General features: G+C 39.0%; 1 protein-coding gene across 6 annotated transcripts in view; it reads right to left on the bottom strand.

Moving 5' to 3' along the window:
* The window catches only part of celf6 (CUGBP Elav-like family member 6), a 439773-nt gene that overhangs the window by 66204 nt on the left and 355470 nt on the right, over positions 1–18099 (bottom strand). For 4 of the 6 annotated variants that reach the window (XM_062023932.1, XM_062023933.1, XM_062023929.1 and 1 more), the window contains 2 exons: positions 7935–8108; positions 2672–2819 (listed from right to left, as the gene is read on the bottom strand). In XM_062023932.1, the coding sequence (XP_061879916.1) occupies positions 2672–2819; positions 7935–8108 (322 nt within the window). The remainder of the gene's footprint in view (positions 1–2671; positions 2820–7934; positions 8109–18099) is intronic. The other 2 variants (XM_062023931.1, XM_062023930.1) reach the window with 2 other exon arrangements.

Here is an 18099-nt window from a genome sequence, read left to right on the forward strand (position 1 = left end):
GCATCTTCCCTATCTGTATCGCTTCCACTGCCCTCTAGTCCTTCACTCTCACTTTCCTCATCCACGAATCTTACGGTATACCGGTATTAGTATAGTACCGGGATACTAATGCATCATATTCGGTACTATACCGCCTCTGTAAAGTACCGGCATCACAACATCTTTCGTTTTTTTTAAATGTATACTTTGTTTATAAACTCAGGAAATATGTCCCTGGACACATGAGGACTTTGAATATGACCAATGTATGATTCTGTAACGACTTGGTATCGGATTGATACCCAAATTTGTGGTATCATCCAAAACTAATGTAAAGTATCAAACAACAGAATAATAACTGATTATTACATTTTAACAGAAGTGAAGATAGAACATGTTAAAAGAGAAAGTAAGCATATATTAAAGGCCTACTGAAACCCACTACTACCGACCACGCAGTCTGATAGTATATATATCAATGATGAAATCTTAACATTGCAACACATGCCAATACGGCTGGGTTAACTTATAAAGTGCAATTTTAAATTTCCCGCCACACTTCCAGTTGAAAACGTCTAGATATGATGACGTATGCGCGTGACGTCAATGGTTGATACGGAAGTATTCGGACCCTTTGAATCCAATACAAAAAAGCTTTGTTTCCATCCCAAAATTCCACAGTATTCTGGACATCTGTGTTGGTGAATCTTCTGCAATTTGTTTAATGAACAATGGAGACTGCAAAGAAGAAAGCTGTGGGTGCGATCGGTGTATTAGCGGTGGACTACAGCAACACAACCAGGAGGACTTTGAGATGGATAGCAGACGCGCTACCGTGAGTACAGCTTTGGCTTCCAAACATTTGATCGCTTGCCCGTACGTGCGTGTCGCTATGGGCATGTCAAATACGTAACTTTGGGGAAATATATGTTTCTTGCCGACTCTGATGGCGGCCGGGGTGTCGGCGAAAGCTACAACGCCCGCCGCCGCCGCCGTCCCGTAGCTATGTTAGCTTCAATGGCGTCGTTAGCAACAGCATTGTTAAGCTTCGCCAAGCTGGAAATTACTAACCGTGTATTTACATGTCCATGGTTTAATAGTATTGTTGATTTTCTGTCTATCCTTCCAGTCAGGGGTTTATTTATTTTGTTTCTATCTGCATTTGAGCCCGATGCTATCACGTTAGCTCAGTAGCTAAAGAGCTTCGCCGATGTATTGTGGTGGAGATAAAAGTCACTGTGAATGTCCATTTTGCGTTCTCGACTCTCATTTTCAAGAGGATATAGTATCCGAGGTGGTTTAAAATACAAATCCGTGATCCACAATAGAAAAAGGAGAAAGTGTGGAATCCAATGAACCCTTGTGCCTATGTTACGGTCAGAGCGAAAAAAGATACGTCCTGCACTGCCTCTCTAGTCCTTCACTCTCACTTTCCTCGTCCACAAATCTTTCATCCTCCCTCAAATTAATGGGGTAATCGTTGCTTTCTCGGTCTGAATCTCTCTCGCTGCATTGTAAAAAATGGGGAAATGTGAGGAGTCCTTCCTCCTGTGATGTCACGCTACTTCCGGTATAGGCAAGGCTTTTTTTTATCAGCGACCAAAAGTTGCAAACTTTATCGTCCTTGTTCTCTACTAAATCCTTTCAGCAAAAATATGGCAATATCGCAAAATGATCAAGTATGACACATAGAATGGATCTGCTATCCCCGTTTAAATAAAAAAATGTCATTTCAGTAGGCCTTTAACAGTAAATGAAGAAGTAGATTAACTATTAATTGTCTACCACTTGTCCTTTATAACTTTATAACAAAATGATAGAATGGAAAATGACACAATATGTTACTGCATATGTCAGCAGCTAAATTAGGAGCCTTTGTTTGCTTACTTACTACTAAAAGACAAGTTGTCTTGTATATTTACTATTTTATTTAAGGACAAACGTGCAATAAGAAACATATGTTTAATTTACCCTAAGATTTTTTGTTAAAATAAAGCCAATAATGCAATTTTGTGTGGTCCCCTTTATTTAGAAAAGTACCAAAAAGTATCAAAATCATTTTGGTACCAGTACCAAAATATTGGTATCGGGACAACACTAGTTTCTACTGTATAGCCCTGGATATAGGACAATTCATCTTTTTAAGACTTTTTTCTTGGGACAAAATTATTTCTTATATTTAGGTCAGTACCTTAATGCAGTGGTTCTCAACCTTTTTTCAGTGATGTACCCCCTGTGAAAATTGTTTTAATTCAAGTACCCCCTAATCAGAGCAAAGCATTTTTGGTTGAAAAAAAGAGATAAGTAGAGAAGTAAAATACAGCACTATGTCATCAGTTTCTGATTCATTAAATTGTATAAATGGGCAAAATATTGCTCATTTGTAGTGGTCTTTCTTGAACAATTTGGAAAAAAAAGATAGGTTTTTATTTATATTTATAAAGGATTTTTGAATTGTTGCTATTTTTAGAATATTTAAAAAAAATCTCACGTACCCCTTGGCATACCTTCAAGTACCCCCAGGGGTACGCGTATCCCCATTTGAGAACCACTGCCTTAATGACTTTAAATGGAAGCCTTACACAATTCCCTTAATGTCCCAGAGGAATTTAAACATTTCTGGCTGTGGTGTAAATATTTTTTATTTAACCTCGGAAGAATTGTAAGAACCCCGAAGATTGGGCGGTCGTACCTGAGGATGGTGTCATGGGCGTGGCCACCAGGCCATTGACATTGAAAGCTGCCATTTGCTGCATTTGCGCGGCGGCGATGGCCGCCATGGGGTTCAGGTAGGACCCTTGCGTTGCCGCCATCAGGGCTGCTTGCTGTTGCATCATCTGCTGTAGGATTAAAGATCAGCGGGGACGGGAGGGAACGGAGGGGAGGAAGGACAGAGACAAAGAGGAGGATGAAATAGCCACGGGAGCAGAACGTGTTTACTCTCACATCTCTGTTTACTTGGCCCGCGCCTTGTTCTGTCTTGGACCGAGGCGAGCGGTTTAACCCCCAACTCCAACCATTGATGCTTAGGGGCCAAGCAGGGAGGTAATGGGTCCCATTTTTATAGTCTTTGGTATGACTATAAAGGTAGGTTGTGAGTTTGAACTCACAACATACCGATCTCAGGGCGGACACTCTAACCATTTTAGGCATTATTAGCCATTTTTCATGTGTGTTATAGGAGTTATGTTTAAATAACTGTCATATTGAGTGTGACAGTATACTGTCATAGTGAGGAAAACCTATTTTTTGTATTTGCAAACCTTACAAAAACAACTGATTCTAGTAAAACTCACAATATTACAGGCATTTTTAGACATTTTGCATGTTTGGTTTAGGAATGGCGACCCTAACGCTGTTCCCATGTCCCACCATTGCGCCGCCACACCATCAATGCATACATGCTGCACAGTATAGGCAGTGCGCATGCTATGCAGGCAGGGAGTTGAGAAAGATAGTGACTCCTGAGTGGGTGAGTGGGCGATTCTCACCTGTCAGGTTGAGCTGTTAGTTTACCTTGTGAGTGCAATATCTCACAGACTTCTAACTTGGGCTGTGACTTTCATGTGTGAATATGAAGTGGTGGTGTCGGTTCACAGTACTGGCATACACTTTTTGAGTTTGGGGTGTCAAGGAAAATGAATGAATTGTTGAAAATGCAAGCTGAGGTTACTGTAGGATTTTAATTGACCAAAGTACTTACCAAAGTAAACACACAACAATGTAATGCAGGAGTTCTCAATCGGTTTTTAGATTGGTGTGTAACCTACACACTAAAAAATGCTGGGTTATTTTGATAACCCAATTTATGAGTTGCGAGTGTTGGGTTACATTTTGGAGTTATTTTCTATGAAGAACAATCCATTTTTTGGGTTGTATGGGTATTATTTCTGGGTTTTCAAAATGATGAACCATTTTTGGGTTGTTTTTCAACGAGTAACGCATTTTTGGGTACCGTATTTTTCGGAGTAAAAGTCGCTCCGGAGTATAAGTCGCACCGGCCGAAAATGCATAATAAAGAAGGAAAAAAACATATAAGTCGCACTGGAGTATAAGTCACATTTTTGGGGGAAATTTATTTGATAAAAGCCAACACCAAGAATAGACATTTGAAAGGCAATTTAAAATAAATAAAGAATAGTGAACAACAGGCTGAATAAGTGTATGTTATATGACGCATAAATAACCAACTGAGAACGTGCCTGGTATGTTAACGTAACATATTATGGTAAGAGTCATTCAAATAACTATAACAAATAGAACATGCTATACGTTTACCAAACAATCTGTCACTCCTAATCGCTAAATCCCATGAAATCTTATACGTCTTGTCTCTACGTGAATAAGCTAAATAATATTATTTGATATTTTACGGTAATGTGTTAATAATTTCACACATAAGTCGCTCCTGAGCACCCCCCGGCCAAACTATGAAAAAACTGCGATTTATAGTCAGAAAAATAAGGTAAAAAGCTTATTTTTCTTTTTAAAAAAGGTACTTTTTTCTTCAAGGGAATTTAAGTATGGATTAATCTTATTGACATTATTTTCAGTCACCCAACATTAAGTTAGCATAACTCAACTTTTGCTTTAAATAACCCAATGGTTTGGTTGGGAATAACCCAACATTGAGTTATCATAACTCAGCGTTTTGGTAAAATAATTCAACGCAAAAGTTGGGTTGAAAAATGTAACCCAAAATGTTGAGTTAAAATAACTCAAATAAGGGGTTTGTCCTTTTCTGAACCAGCAGTTGGGTTAAAATTGGGTTATTTTTTAACCCAACATATTTTAGTGTGTACCTCTGCTTTTTAAGCAACACAATGCAAAACATACGGTAAAATTGCTTAGGATTTCTAATATAAAACAAAACTTTAGTGCAAGAGTAACATATTGAAAACAATGCGAGTTATTTTGTTTTATTACATTTTAGTTCCTTATTGACTGAAGTACGGCAAAAATAGTTCTGTTTTGTAGCACGGTTTTTATCTAGCACACTGCTTCCATCTGATCCACTTATTTCACAAGTGTTCCCAAACAGGATACTTTAACAACTAAAGAGAGTTTTAAGCTCTGGCTTCTTCTCCTTACTATTGCTAGCCATGACACCTGCGAGCCAAAGGCTAGGCTGCACTGTATTTGAATAGAGAATAGACGTGTGACTGGACAGTTACAGTACACAACCGCGCTATTGCGGCCTCACTACATCATGGATTCCGTTATTTATTTCTAAAGCATATTCTATATATTCTTGGCCTAAATGAAGTGTTAAATTAAGTCTTATTTCTCTCTCATATGTATTATAATGCAGTATTTGTCTTATATCCTTCATTCCGCACTCCATCCAGCTGTATAATCAATCACCATACAGCAATAGATGATGTCTATTATCTGACCGGTTCTACGTTAGCTACCTCTCTTTGTTTATAATGCATATTTTCTGCTGGACCTACTTTTTTTTTTATGCTGCCCTTTTTATTTTTTTCTGCAGCTGTTACATATACTGTAATATTGTACATGGTAATTGGGATTTTTTATATAGTGTATACTTTATATAACAATATAATGTAATATAATAATATAATATATCAGTATATATTGTATGCTGTATATATAATATGTAAATATTACATATATGTTATATTTTAAATTGCTACTATGGTACATTTTTAGTCTACTTTATACCTTTTGTTTTCGCCCTCTTTTTGTGCCCTTGTGTGCACGACCCTTTCCATCCTTACCCTTTCCATCCTTTTTAACTGAACTACTGTGTGGAACCATTTCCTTTGTGGATCATTACAGTTTGTCTAAGTCTAAATCTATTTTCGGGCGACTTGTCCAGGGTGTACCCCGCCTTCCGCCCTGAATGCAGCTAAGATAGGCTCCAGCACCCCCCGCGCCCCCAAAAGGGACACGCGGTAGAAAATGGATGGATGGGTTGTGGCACCAAGCCGTTAAAGGTTTAACACTGCGAACAACAACAGACGGCTAATGTTAGCGCTACTGTATCTTCACTGCGACAGTCAAGTCAAACAACTTTTTAATGCACTTCATCTTCAACCCGTTTCTTCTCAATCGCACATTCCCACATTGGTAAGAATTTGACTTTGATTTTAAAAACAAGACCCGAGATGTACCAGTACTCGACATCATCAGCTCCCGATGACATTGGTGAGCCTTGTGAGTGATGTGTAATGACATTCCAGGACAGGCAATGCTAAAAGGAATGCTAACAACACGGCTGTTAAGTTGACCAAATGTTTGCAGAATAATTGGGTGAAACAAGCGTAAAGGTGATAATATGGGTGTTTTATGTTTAGAGCAGTGGTTCTTAACCTGGGTTTGATCGAACCCTAGGGGTTCGGTGAGTCGGGCTCAGGGGTTCGGCGGAGGTCAAGACACACCCGACTCATCGTGTAAATACAAACTTCTCCCTATCGGCATATTACGGATACGCCAACATTTGACTGATTTGCAGGTGTGTAATTTGTTGTGAGATTATGCACTGTGTTGGTTTTGTTGTTTTAACAAGGTGATGTTCATGCACGGTTCATTTTGTGCACCAGTAAAAAAAAACATGGTAACACTTTAGTATGGGGAACATATTCACCATTAATTAGTTGCTTATTAACATGCAAATTAGTAACATATTGGCTCTTAACTAGTCATTATTAAGTACTTATTAATGCCTTATTCGGCATGGCCTTATTATAACCCTAACCCTCTAACCCTGACCCGAACCCTAACCAAATAACTCTAAATTAAGTCTTTGTTGTTTAGAATATGTTCCCCATACTAAAGTGTTACCAAAAACATATAACTTTGTCTTGAATTTGAAAAAAAAACAACATTTTATTTTTCACTAAAAAAGGGTTCGGTGAATGCGCATATGAAACTGGTGGGGTTCGGTACCTCCAACAAGGTTAAGAACCACTGGTTTAGAGGGCTCCAGTTATGTTTAAAAACTGTATATAGTTTTTTTTTTCGTTTTTTTGATGCTTTATTTTTTAAAATATTAGATTTTTTGATGATAATCATACTTTGTGGAAATTTGTTTACCACGATCATGCGTGGAACCAATTGGCTGCGATACACAAGGGTTTACTGTCCCTCAACTAACGTGCACCATGAAAAACTCCTTATAGTTTTGGGTTCATTTTCACCAATTTCACAACAAAATATATTTTACTGATCATCAAGCTAAGACAATTTTTCATTAAATGTACTTTTGAATAACGTCTTTTTTTTCTATTTTTTTTTTAGCTAAGTCCATGTACAATACATGTGAAGCGAATTTCACATTTTGGTCTTCAGGCTCGGGAAATCCTGCTGCAATGCGTACATTATATAAACATTAAGGGACAATAAAACACACAAAAACAGTATTGCATTATCTGAAATGTCCTTTTTTTGCAAAAAACACTCACCAGTCACAACATTAACTGTATACCAAAATAGGCATGCGAAGAATGAAATACATTCAAATCCAATTACAGATAATAATGAAATATAATTGAAATACCAATTTATTATTTATATATATATGTTTTTAATTTAGAATTGAATCGTAGCTCCCGAATGGTAATCGTAATCGAATTGTGAGGTGCCCAAATATTCCCACCTCACACTGAAAAACACCTTGAAAGGCTGACACAGCAATTTAATATAATACTTTGGGTAACTTTTTGAGCTCCATGAAAAGACTAAGGTAACAAAAAAAATGTTTTTTGTATGATGCAGTGCAGTTTTACCCAATTACAAACTTCAATCAATGTTTTATTTTTTATTTTTTATACCAAATACAGTATTCTTATATAGTTGTGGTATACCAAATGTTGTGTCCAGTGAGTGTGTTATACAACATATTCCTAGTGGAAAACAACAATAAGTGAGGTCAAATGTTAAAATGAGAAAAAAAGGATTCATTTGTTTGTTTTCTTTTTTTTCAAGCTCACCGTCTCCTCCCCCGCCGGGCTGAGACTTACAGCGTGAGAGTAGGCGCCGTAGGCCCCAAACTGGATGGTCATGGGACTAAAGATGCCGAGCTGACCCGCCATCTGGTGCATCCTGCGCAGAGTCCTCTCCTTGTCTGTGTCTGCGAATTTGACCACCAGGCTGGACGAGGCCCCCTAAAGGTACAGTAGGCAACATATGACTTTATATTACAGTTTTATTTGCATCTATACACGGCTGCATGACTGAACTGCAATAATGGGAGATGATTGAACCACTGCAAGGTAAGCCTTTCATGCTCAGCAGCCAGATTTGGGTTTTTTTTAAACGTTTTTAAAAGGTTAACTATTGAAGACACTAGTTTAATTGGATTTAAAAGTGAAATGGTAATAGGGATGTCCTGATCATGGATCAGCCGGTTTCGATACTGATCCTCCATGAGTGAGATCGGCCGATACGATCACATGTATTAACTGCAATTTTTTCAAACGTACTTATGGCGAGTGCTATTCACAGTTTAACACAATATTTAAAATACAAAACCCAAAACCAGTGAAGTTGGCACGTTGTGTAAATCGTTAATAAAAAACAAAATACAATGATTTGCAAATCCTTTTCCACCTATATTCAATTGAATAGACTTTAACAATCGAACTGGAAAAACGTTGTTATTTTTTGCAAATTAGCTCATTTGGAATTTGATGCCTGCAACATGTTTCAAAATAGCTGGCACAAAAAAGACTGAGAAAGTTGAGGAATGCTCATCAAATACCTTTTCGGAACATCCCAGAGGTGAACAGGCTAATTGGAAACAGGTGCGTGCCATGATTGGGTATACAAGCAGCTTCCATGAAATGATCAGTCATTCACAAACAAGGATGGGGCGAGGGTCACCACTTTGTGAACAAATGCATGAGCAAATTGTCAAACAGTTTAAGAACAACATTTCTCAACGAGCTGTTGCAAGAAATTTAGGGATTTCACCATCTACAGTCCATAATATCATCAAAATGTTCAGAGAATCTGGAGAAATCACTGAACGTAAGCGATGCTATTACAGACCTTCGATCCCTCAAGCGGTACTGCATCAAAAAGCGACACCAGTGTGTAAAGGATATCACCACATGGGCTCAGGAACACTTTAGAAAACCACTGTCAGTAACGACGGTTTGTCACTACATCTGTAAGTGCAAGTTAAAACTCTATGATGCAAAGCGAAAGCCATTCATCAACAACACCCAGAAACGCTGCCGGCTTCGCTGGGCCCGAGCTCATCTAAGATGGACTGATGCAAAGTGGAAAAGTGTTCTGTGGTCTGATGAGTCCACATTTCATTTTTTTTTTTTTTGTAACCATTAAAAAAACCAAAAATAAAAAACGAAAATCAAAATATAAATCTAATCACTTGAGTATCTATCATATGCTGATACTCACAGATTGCTGACTGTGGAATTTTTTCACTGATAGTTAATAAACCGATCGAACGTGCGTCAGTGGCTGTGTCTCTCCTTCTCCACAAACAATAATTATTATATTTGATGATTGTCACTTAATCGAATGTTCATTACTCCTCTATAGTAACAGTAGCGCGCCCGTGTGTGTGTGTGTGGTGGCTGCCGCTTGCACGAGTACAGAGCTACTTCCTGAAATTAACTTGCTGGAATTCTAAAGCTGTTTTTTTCCACGTCAAAAGTAGCGTGCCACATTACATCAAACATATCGGTAACGGCGTTGTAACGTACATAAAATTAATCAGATTACTTGTTACTAGAAACAAATAACAGCATTAATAATGCCATAATAATGTTTTTCATAACACTGTGTATGTGTCAAATAGAACACATTTATATTGTTTTTTAATTAGAGCAAGCGCAAGCAGTGCAAATGGTGAAACTACTCCTTTTTATTTTTTACTACTTATTAATGACTATGACTAAATGTTACTCTCATTCATAATAGTATGGTGTGTTCTTCCTCCCAAAAAAGTGTTCATTACATTGTCGTTGTCTAAATACCGTAGCCTGCTTTTGTCACCAGTGTCTCATGGTTTTAATAGTTGTTGATGTTGACTATATACTATAATAGAAATATTAGTCAAGGAATGGAGCATTTTTCAAGATAGAATGGGTTAAATTATGCGGCACATCCATTCGACATTATAACAAAAAAATATTTAAATGTATTAACTACCGTATTTTTCGGATTATAAATCGCAGTTGTTTTCATTGTTTGGCCGGGGGTGCGATTTATACTCTGGAGCGACTTATGTGTGAAATTATTAACACATTACCGTAAAATATCAAATGATATTATTTATCTCATTCACGTAAGAGACTAGGCATATATCAGCAATCGTCACACAAACACGTCAACCAAAAAAAATTTGGCGGGTTAGGGTCATGGCAGAAGTGCATTGTGAAAAAAAAGATGCTACCTGCTACTACTACCTTACCTATGAAAATGTATCATTTCAACATTGGCGGTAACTTATAAAAACTGAGAAGGGCTGAACAAAAATGGCACCGAAAAGGAAATCATATACTGCAGGTTACAAGCTGGAAGTAGTGAAATATGCAGCAGAAAACGGCAATCGAGCAGCAGAAAGAAAGTTTGGAGTAAGCGAGAAACTTGTAAGGGACTGGCGAAAAATGTCCCCAAAAAATGCGACTTATACTCTAGTGCGACTTATATATGTTTTTTTCCTTCTTTATTATGCATTTTTGGAACCGTGCGATTTATACTCTGGAGCCATTTATAATCCGAAAAATACGGTACCTATTTATTGTCATTGCAGTGAGTTATTTGGTAATTTTAAGACATCACTAACAAAGATTATTTAGTAATAAACATGTTGCAATCTAGATAAAATATCTTTACACATAGCTCTCTTCCAAAGCCACACTGCTACCCAAGAATATACAACAATTCTTCTCAAAAAAAGAGGAGAAATATAATCTTAGAGAAAAACGTAATTTAAAACATTTTTATGCACGTACAACACTTAAGACCTTCAGTATATCAGTATATGGAATCAAATTATGGAATGGATTAAGCAAAGCAATCAAACAATGTACTAATATGATCCACTTCAAGAAACTCTTCAAACTTAAAGTGTTTACAAAGTACAAAGAAGAAGAACCATGACAAACATTCTCAATTTATTTCATCAATTCATTCATTCATTCTTAAAGTAATCTTACTTTTCTCATTATATGAAATATGACTTACTTCAACAATTATTATTATTAAATTATTACTATTATTTATTTATTTATTTATTTTTATTGTGATTACTTATAGAGTTTATTGTGAATAAATTGTGAACAGGAAGTGAACAAAAAGTATTAGCAACTGTTATGTAAAGAAAAGGGGTAGGATTAAATAAGCTTTGCTTCTTCCTACTCCTTTTCGAACATGTTGAAAAGAGAAACTGGAAATTGTGATGTATCATGTTGTATGCTTGCATGTTCGAAATAAACTCAAACTCAACTCAACTCAACTCAACACTCATAGATCAGGGGTGTCAAACGTACGGCCTGGGGGCCGGATCAGGCCCGCGAACAGGTTTTATCCGGCCCGCGGGATGAGTTTATGGCAAAATTGCGGCACATTGATATGCAGCAGCTTGAAGACGCTCTTGGGAGTGTAGAGCGATTTGGCAAAAAACACCCGTCATTTCTGTCAATTTCATGGCTGGCTCAAAGCGTGAACACTCTGTGATCACATACGACCGACAGACAATTCTGGATGTGGATGGATCGGGTCGTTATAGACTGAAAGATGCATGTACGGTGGACCTCCTCGCTAGCATGGGAATACTTTGCGGGCTACATCGAGCGGCCTTTGTAGCAGCGGAGTCAAGTACTAGCGGGGACCGCCAATGGAGGCGACGTAAGCGGTGTGAGCGGAAGCAGAAGCGGGGATGCCGAGCGGGGCTAACAACAAAGGGAAAAGCTAACCAAAGAAGCGTGGAGTGTCCGGGTAAGAAGCCATTTAAACTAGAACTAGCCGGCGCCAGGCTGGATAATCCCTGCACACATAGAAATTCTCTTAGAATAAAACACAACTCACATAATGTTTTTTCTTTTGTGACGGTGTCAGAGGCAGACATACATTGTACTGAGGTGGCTAACTATGATGCGTTCAGTTTATCGCAGCATCAAGCAAACAATCTGAAAATTCCCGTCGTATCAATTCCTAGATATGGTCGAAACTATTTAAAGTGCACTACGCATAATAAACGCAACATTATTAATATTGCTACTTCGGATAATTTCAACAAACAATCCTCAAAACAGCCCACTACCTATAATATGGGCTTTTTAAACATAAGATCATTATCTTCCAAAACGTTATTAGTTAATGAGGTCATTAGAGACAACAAACTTGACGTCGTTGGCTCAAACCAGACGATTTTTTTGCGCTAAATGAGGCATCTCCTCCTAACTATACCAATGCACATGTTGCCCGTCCTCTTAAAAGGGGAGGGGGTGTCGCACTAATATACAATGAAAACTATAATTTTACACCTAACCTGAATAATAAATATAACTCGTTTGAGGTGCTCACTTTGAGGTTTGTCACACCGCTGCCTCTCCACCTGGCTGTTATCTACCGCCCCCCTGGGCCCTATTCGGACTTCATCAGTGAATTCTCAGAGTTTGTTGCTGATCTAGTGACGCACGCCGACAATATAATCCTAATGGGGGACTTTAATATCCATATGAATACCCCATCGGACCCTCCATGCGTGGCGCTCCAGACTATAATTGATAGTTGTGGTCTTACACAAATAAGAAATGAACCCACGCATCGCAACGGTAATACGATAGATGTAGTGCTTGTCAGGGGTGTCACCACCTCTAAAGTTACGATACTCCCGTACACTAAAGTAATGTCCGATCATTACCTTATAAAATTCGAAGTTCTGACTCATTGTCAACAAACTAATAATAATAATAATAACTACTATAGCAGCCGCAACATTAATGCTGCCGCAATATTAATGCTGCCACAACGACGACTCTTACTGACCTACTGCCTTCGGTAATGGCACCATTCCCAAATTATGTGGGCTCTATTGATAACCTCACTAACAACTTTAACGACGCCCTGCGCGACACCATTGATAGTGTAGCACCGCTAAAGCTAAAAAGGGCCCCTAAAAAGCGTACCCCATGGTTTACAGAAGAAACTAAAGCCCAGAAATGATCATGTAGAAAGCTGGAACGCAAATGGCGTGCGACTAAACTTGAGGTTTTCCATCAAGCATGGAGTGATAGTTTAATAACTTATAAACGCATGCTTACCTCAGCTAAAGCTAAATATTACTCAAATCTCATCCACCTCAACAAAAATGATCCTAAATTTTTGTTTAGTACAGTAGCATCGCTAACCCAACAAGGGACGCCTCCCAGTAGCTCCACCCACTCAGCAGATGACTTTATGAATTTCTTTAATAAGAAAATTGAAGTCATTAGAAAAGAGATTAAAGACAATGCATCCCAGCTACAACTGGGTTCTATTAACACAGATACGACTGTATATACGACGGACACTGCCCTCCAAAATAGTTTCTCTCTCTTTGATGAAATAACATTGGAGGAATTGTTAAAATGTGTAAATGGGACAAAACAAACAACACGTTTACTTGACCCAATTCCTGGGAAACTTATCAAGGAGCTTTTTGTATTATTAGGTCCATCAGTGTTAAATATTATAAACTTATCACTTTCCTCTGGCACTGTTCCCCTAGCATTCAAAAAAGCGGTTATTCATCCTCTACTCAAAAGACCTAACCTCGATCCTGACCTCATGGTAAACTACCGGCCGGTGTCCCACCTTCCGTTTATCTCGAAAATCCTCGAAAAAATTGTCGCACAGCAGCTAAATGAACACTTAGCGTCTAACAATCTCTGTGAACCTTTTCAATCCGGTTTCAGGGCAAATCACTCTACGGAGACAGCCCTCGCAAAAATGACTAATGATCTATTGCTAACGATGGATTCTGATGCGTCATCTATGTTGCTGCTTCTTGATCTTAGCGCCGCTTTCGATACTGTTGATCATAATATTTTATTAGAGCGTATCAAAACGCGTATTGGGATGTCAGACTTAGCCTTGTCTTGGTTTAACTCTTATCTTACTGACAGGATGCAGTGTGTCTCCCATAACAATGTGACCTCGGACTATGTTAAGGTAACGTGCGGAGTTCCCCAGGGTTCGGTTCTTGGCCCTGTACTCTTTAGTATTTACATGCTGCCGCTAGGTGACATCATACGCAAATACGGTGTTAGCTTTCACTGTTATGCTGATGACACTCAACTCTACATGCCCCTAAAGCTGACCAACACGCCGGATTGTAGTCAGCTGGAGGCGTGTCTTAATGAAATTAAACAATGGATGTCCGCTAACTTTTTGCAACTCAACGCTAAGAAAACGGAAATGCTGATTATCGGTCCTGCTCAACACCGACATCTATTTAATAATACCACCTTAACATTTGACAACCAAACAATTAAACAAGGCGACTCGGTAAAGAATCTGGGTATTATCTTCGACCCAACTCTCTCGTTTGAGTCACACATTAAGAGTGTTACTAAAACGGCCTTCTTTCATCTCCGTAATATCGCTAAAATTCGTTCCATTTTGTCCACAAGCGATGCTGAGATCATTAACCATGCATTCGTTACATCTCGTCTCGATTACTGTAACGTTTTATTTTCAGGTCTCCCTATGTCTAGCATTAAAAGATTACAGTTGGTACAAAATGCGGCTGCTAGACTTCTGACAAAAACAAGAAAGTTTGATCATATTACGCCTATACTGGCTCACTTGCACTGGCTTCCTGTGCACCTAAGATGCGACTTTAAGGTTTTACTACTTACGTATAAAATACTACACGGTCAAGCTCCTGCCTATCTTGCCGATTGTATTGTACCATATGTCCCGGCAAGAAATCTGCGTTCAAAGAACTCCGGCTTATTAGTGATTCCCAGAGCCCAAAAAAAGTCTGCGGGCTATAGAGCGTTTTCTATTCGGGCTCCAATACTATGGAATGCCCTCCCAGTAAAAGTTAGAGATGCTCCCTCAGTAGAAGCATTTAAGTCTCATCTTAAAACTCATTTGTATACTCTAGCCTTTAAATAGACTCCCTTTTTAGACCAGTTGATCTGCCGTTTCTTTTCTTTTCTTTTCTACTCTGCTCCCAACCCAGGGTGGACCGCTAGCCTGTCCATCAGATGGGGACATCTCTACGCTGCTGACCCGTCTCCGCTCGGGATGGTTCCTACTGGCCCCACTATGGACTGGACTTTCGCTGATGTGTTGGACTTTCACAATATTATGTCAGACCCACTCGACATCCATTGCTTTCGGTCTCCCCTAGAGGGGGGGGTTACCCACATATGCGTTCCTCTCCAAGGTTTCTTATAGTCATTCACATTGACGTCCCACTGGGGTGAGTTTTCCTTGCCCGTATGTGGGCTCTGTACCGAGGATGTCGTTGTGGCTTGTACAGCCCTTTGAGACACTTGTGATTTAGGGCTATATAAATAAACATTGATTGAGTTTGCTGAGTATAAAAATTTGGAATGAAAGAATTAGCTGTTTGAAATGTGCCCACTAGATGTCGCAATAGTGATTATTTGTATCTTTGTATATGATGCTACATATGTACAAAACAAACCACATGATGTTGGTATTGTAATTTGATTTTGATATTATTTTTTTATCTTGATAGATTGAAAATGAACACCAATGAGTTGACTCATGAACATTATCACATAAATTATACAAAAAATATAAATAACGACAAATAAAGACAGAACACTATTAATCGCAACATGAAAGTGTAAAAAAACAACAACAACATTGTGATTTTTACAATTTCAGAATGTGCTTGTTCTATTTTAAACAAAGAAAACTATCTGAAGTCGTCTTTATTTTTAAGTTATCGTGCCGTGATTTTACCAGTCTGGCGCACTTGGGAGTATATTTTGCTCCATGTGATCCCCGATCTAAAATGAGTTTGATTAAACTGAACCCCACATGATCAAGCAACTTGGCCACGGAGTCAAGAAAAAACTGACAACTAGAACGCTGATCGTTAGCTGGCAACTGGAGCACTAATCACTAGCTGGCAACTGAAGAGCTCATCTTAAATGGTAACATGAATATCATAATATAATTATTTATTCATGTTAAATGTTATTCGTTCACATTCAACTACATGACGGGACGGCGTGGCTCGGTTGATAGAGCAGCCGTCCAATTGAGATTGTGATATGACATCCTAACTTTTGACATCCATCAAAGAAACCAGTGGATCCGCACATGAACCCGTCATGTGCGCAGTCCTTTATCTGTCAGCGTTAAATGCAAGACAATAGTGATTGATGCGTGCTTTTGCCAACTTTCAAACTTGAGGACGGAATTGCGATCCTAACCAGATCCCGTAGGAGTTCCAGTCGCCTCAGAGGTGAAGCTCGCGGGTAATTAAATCTGACCATTTGGCATATGAAGGGCAAAGTATTGACTAATGGGTTCTCCTTATGGCAGATATAGTTCCGTATTGATGTCTGCGTGCACAGAGTTTGCATCCAATTAAGTCATTTGAGAGACAGAGACTCCTCGTGTGACGTCCGGGCATGAGGCGAGAGGCGGAGAAGATTGTCTCTCTCTGTGTGTGTGTGTGTGTGTGTGTGTATGTGTGAGACGGAGCACAGAAACCTGGCTCCTGTTTAATTAAAAGCGATGTATGCTGGGAACGGGAGGACACAGGAGGCCAAAGTGGGGGCAGCCGGGATATTATTAGTAAGCTCATAAAAGCAAAGCTGAGATGAGAAGAGATCACAAAGCAGGATTCTGTCATTCTGAAAGGGTCAGTGCAAATTGAGGCTGTGATTTGGCTTTCCATTGTTTCTTTGGAGTTGAAGTGCAAGGAGGGAAAAAGGTGACCAGTGTTGTAGTACACCTGTTTGTCACGCCTGAATGAGCTGAAATTGAGAAAGCTATGCCCAGATGCTCTGCAGGTCAAGTATGAGAACAGGTTTTATCCCGGCGGAGAAGCAAAGAAGCAAGGAAAACTTTGTCCTCGAAAGAAACCAGTCTTTGACTGTATGAACACGGCATGTCTTCATTGTATGGTGTCTTAAAAAAAGTAACTTGTTCTATAATTATTTTAAATTTTTCTTAAGAGACGCTGTTCAATACTCACTTGTGTTACCAGCTATTTAGGCAATAATGGCTGTGTGATGAGTCACTTTTAGTAAATAGCACCTCTACACTGCGTTACCACTTATGAATAAAGTCATTGAATCAGTCAATCAAAATGTATTGCATCACCCTCAATCACAAATATCTAAAAAAAGCTTCACAAACTCACAATGACATCACAACTGATCTAAACCCGCAAGGAAAAACTCCAAAGACTGCAGCTGGGGAAAAAGAAGAAACCTTGAGAAGAGACCACAGATGTATAGTAGGGTGCCCCCTTCCAGGGTGATCGGCTGCAATGGATGTCGAGTGGGTACACTTATTGAATTGTTAAATTATTAGATCATGTGGAAGTACAGTCCATATGGGATCTTTTTCTGAGCTCAATCAGGTCAGCTACACAGACACATCCAAAGCTGTGCATAGAAGAGTGATATACCCCGGGTCATAACTCTGGTCAGCTAGCACCTCAACCAGACTGGTACCTCTCCAGAAATTATCTGTATGGGACATTGCATAACAAAAAAGCTTAATGTCAATTAGGGGTGTTTTAGAATAGTCCACTATTCAATTCAGAGTAGTCTGATTGGACTATCAACCATGGAGTTAAATTATCGAAAAATTGAGTACCGAATGGGGGGATACAGGGCCCGTCCGTATGCGCCGCCGTCACAACACACAGCACGACGTGTGTATATCTTTGACCAGTTTGCTTGGGCAGGAAGCCTCCTTTACTGCTCCTTTACTGGTTGGATTAGTAAAGTGCAATTTTAAATTTCCCGTGAAATATTCTGCTGAAAACGTCTCGGTTTGATGACGTTTGCAGTCCATATGGGATCTTTTTCTGAGCTCAACCAGGTCAGCTACACAGACACATCCAAAGCTGTGCATAGAAGAGTGATATACCCCGGGTCATAACTCTGGTCAGCTAGCACCTCAACCAGACTGGTA

This window comes from Entelurus aequoreus, linkage group LG02 (genome assembly GCF_033978785.1).
Source record: "Entelurus aequoreus isolate RoL-2023_Sb linkage group LG02, RoL_Eaeq_v1.1, whole genome shotgun sequence".
NCBI classification, from domain to species: Eukaryota; Metazoa; Chordata; class Actinopteri; order Syngnathiformes; family Syngnathidae; genus Entelurus; species Entelurus aequoreus.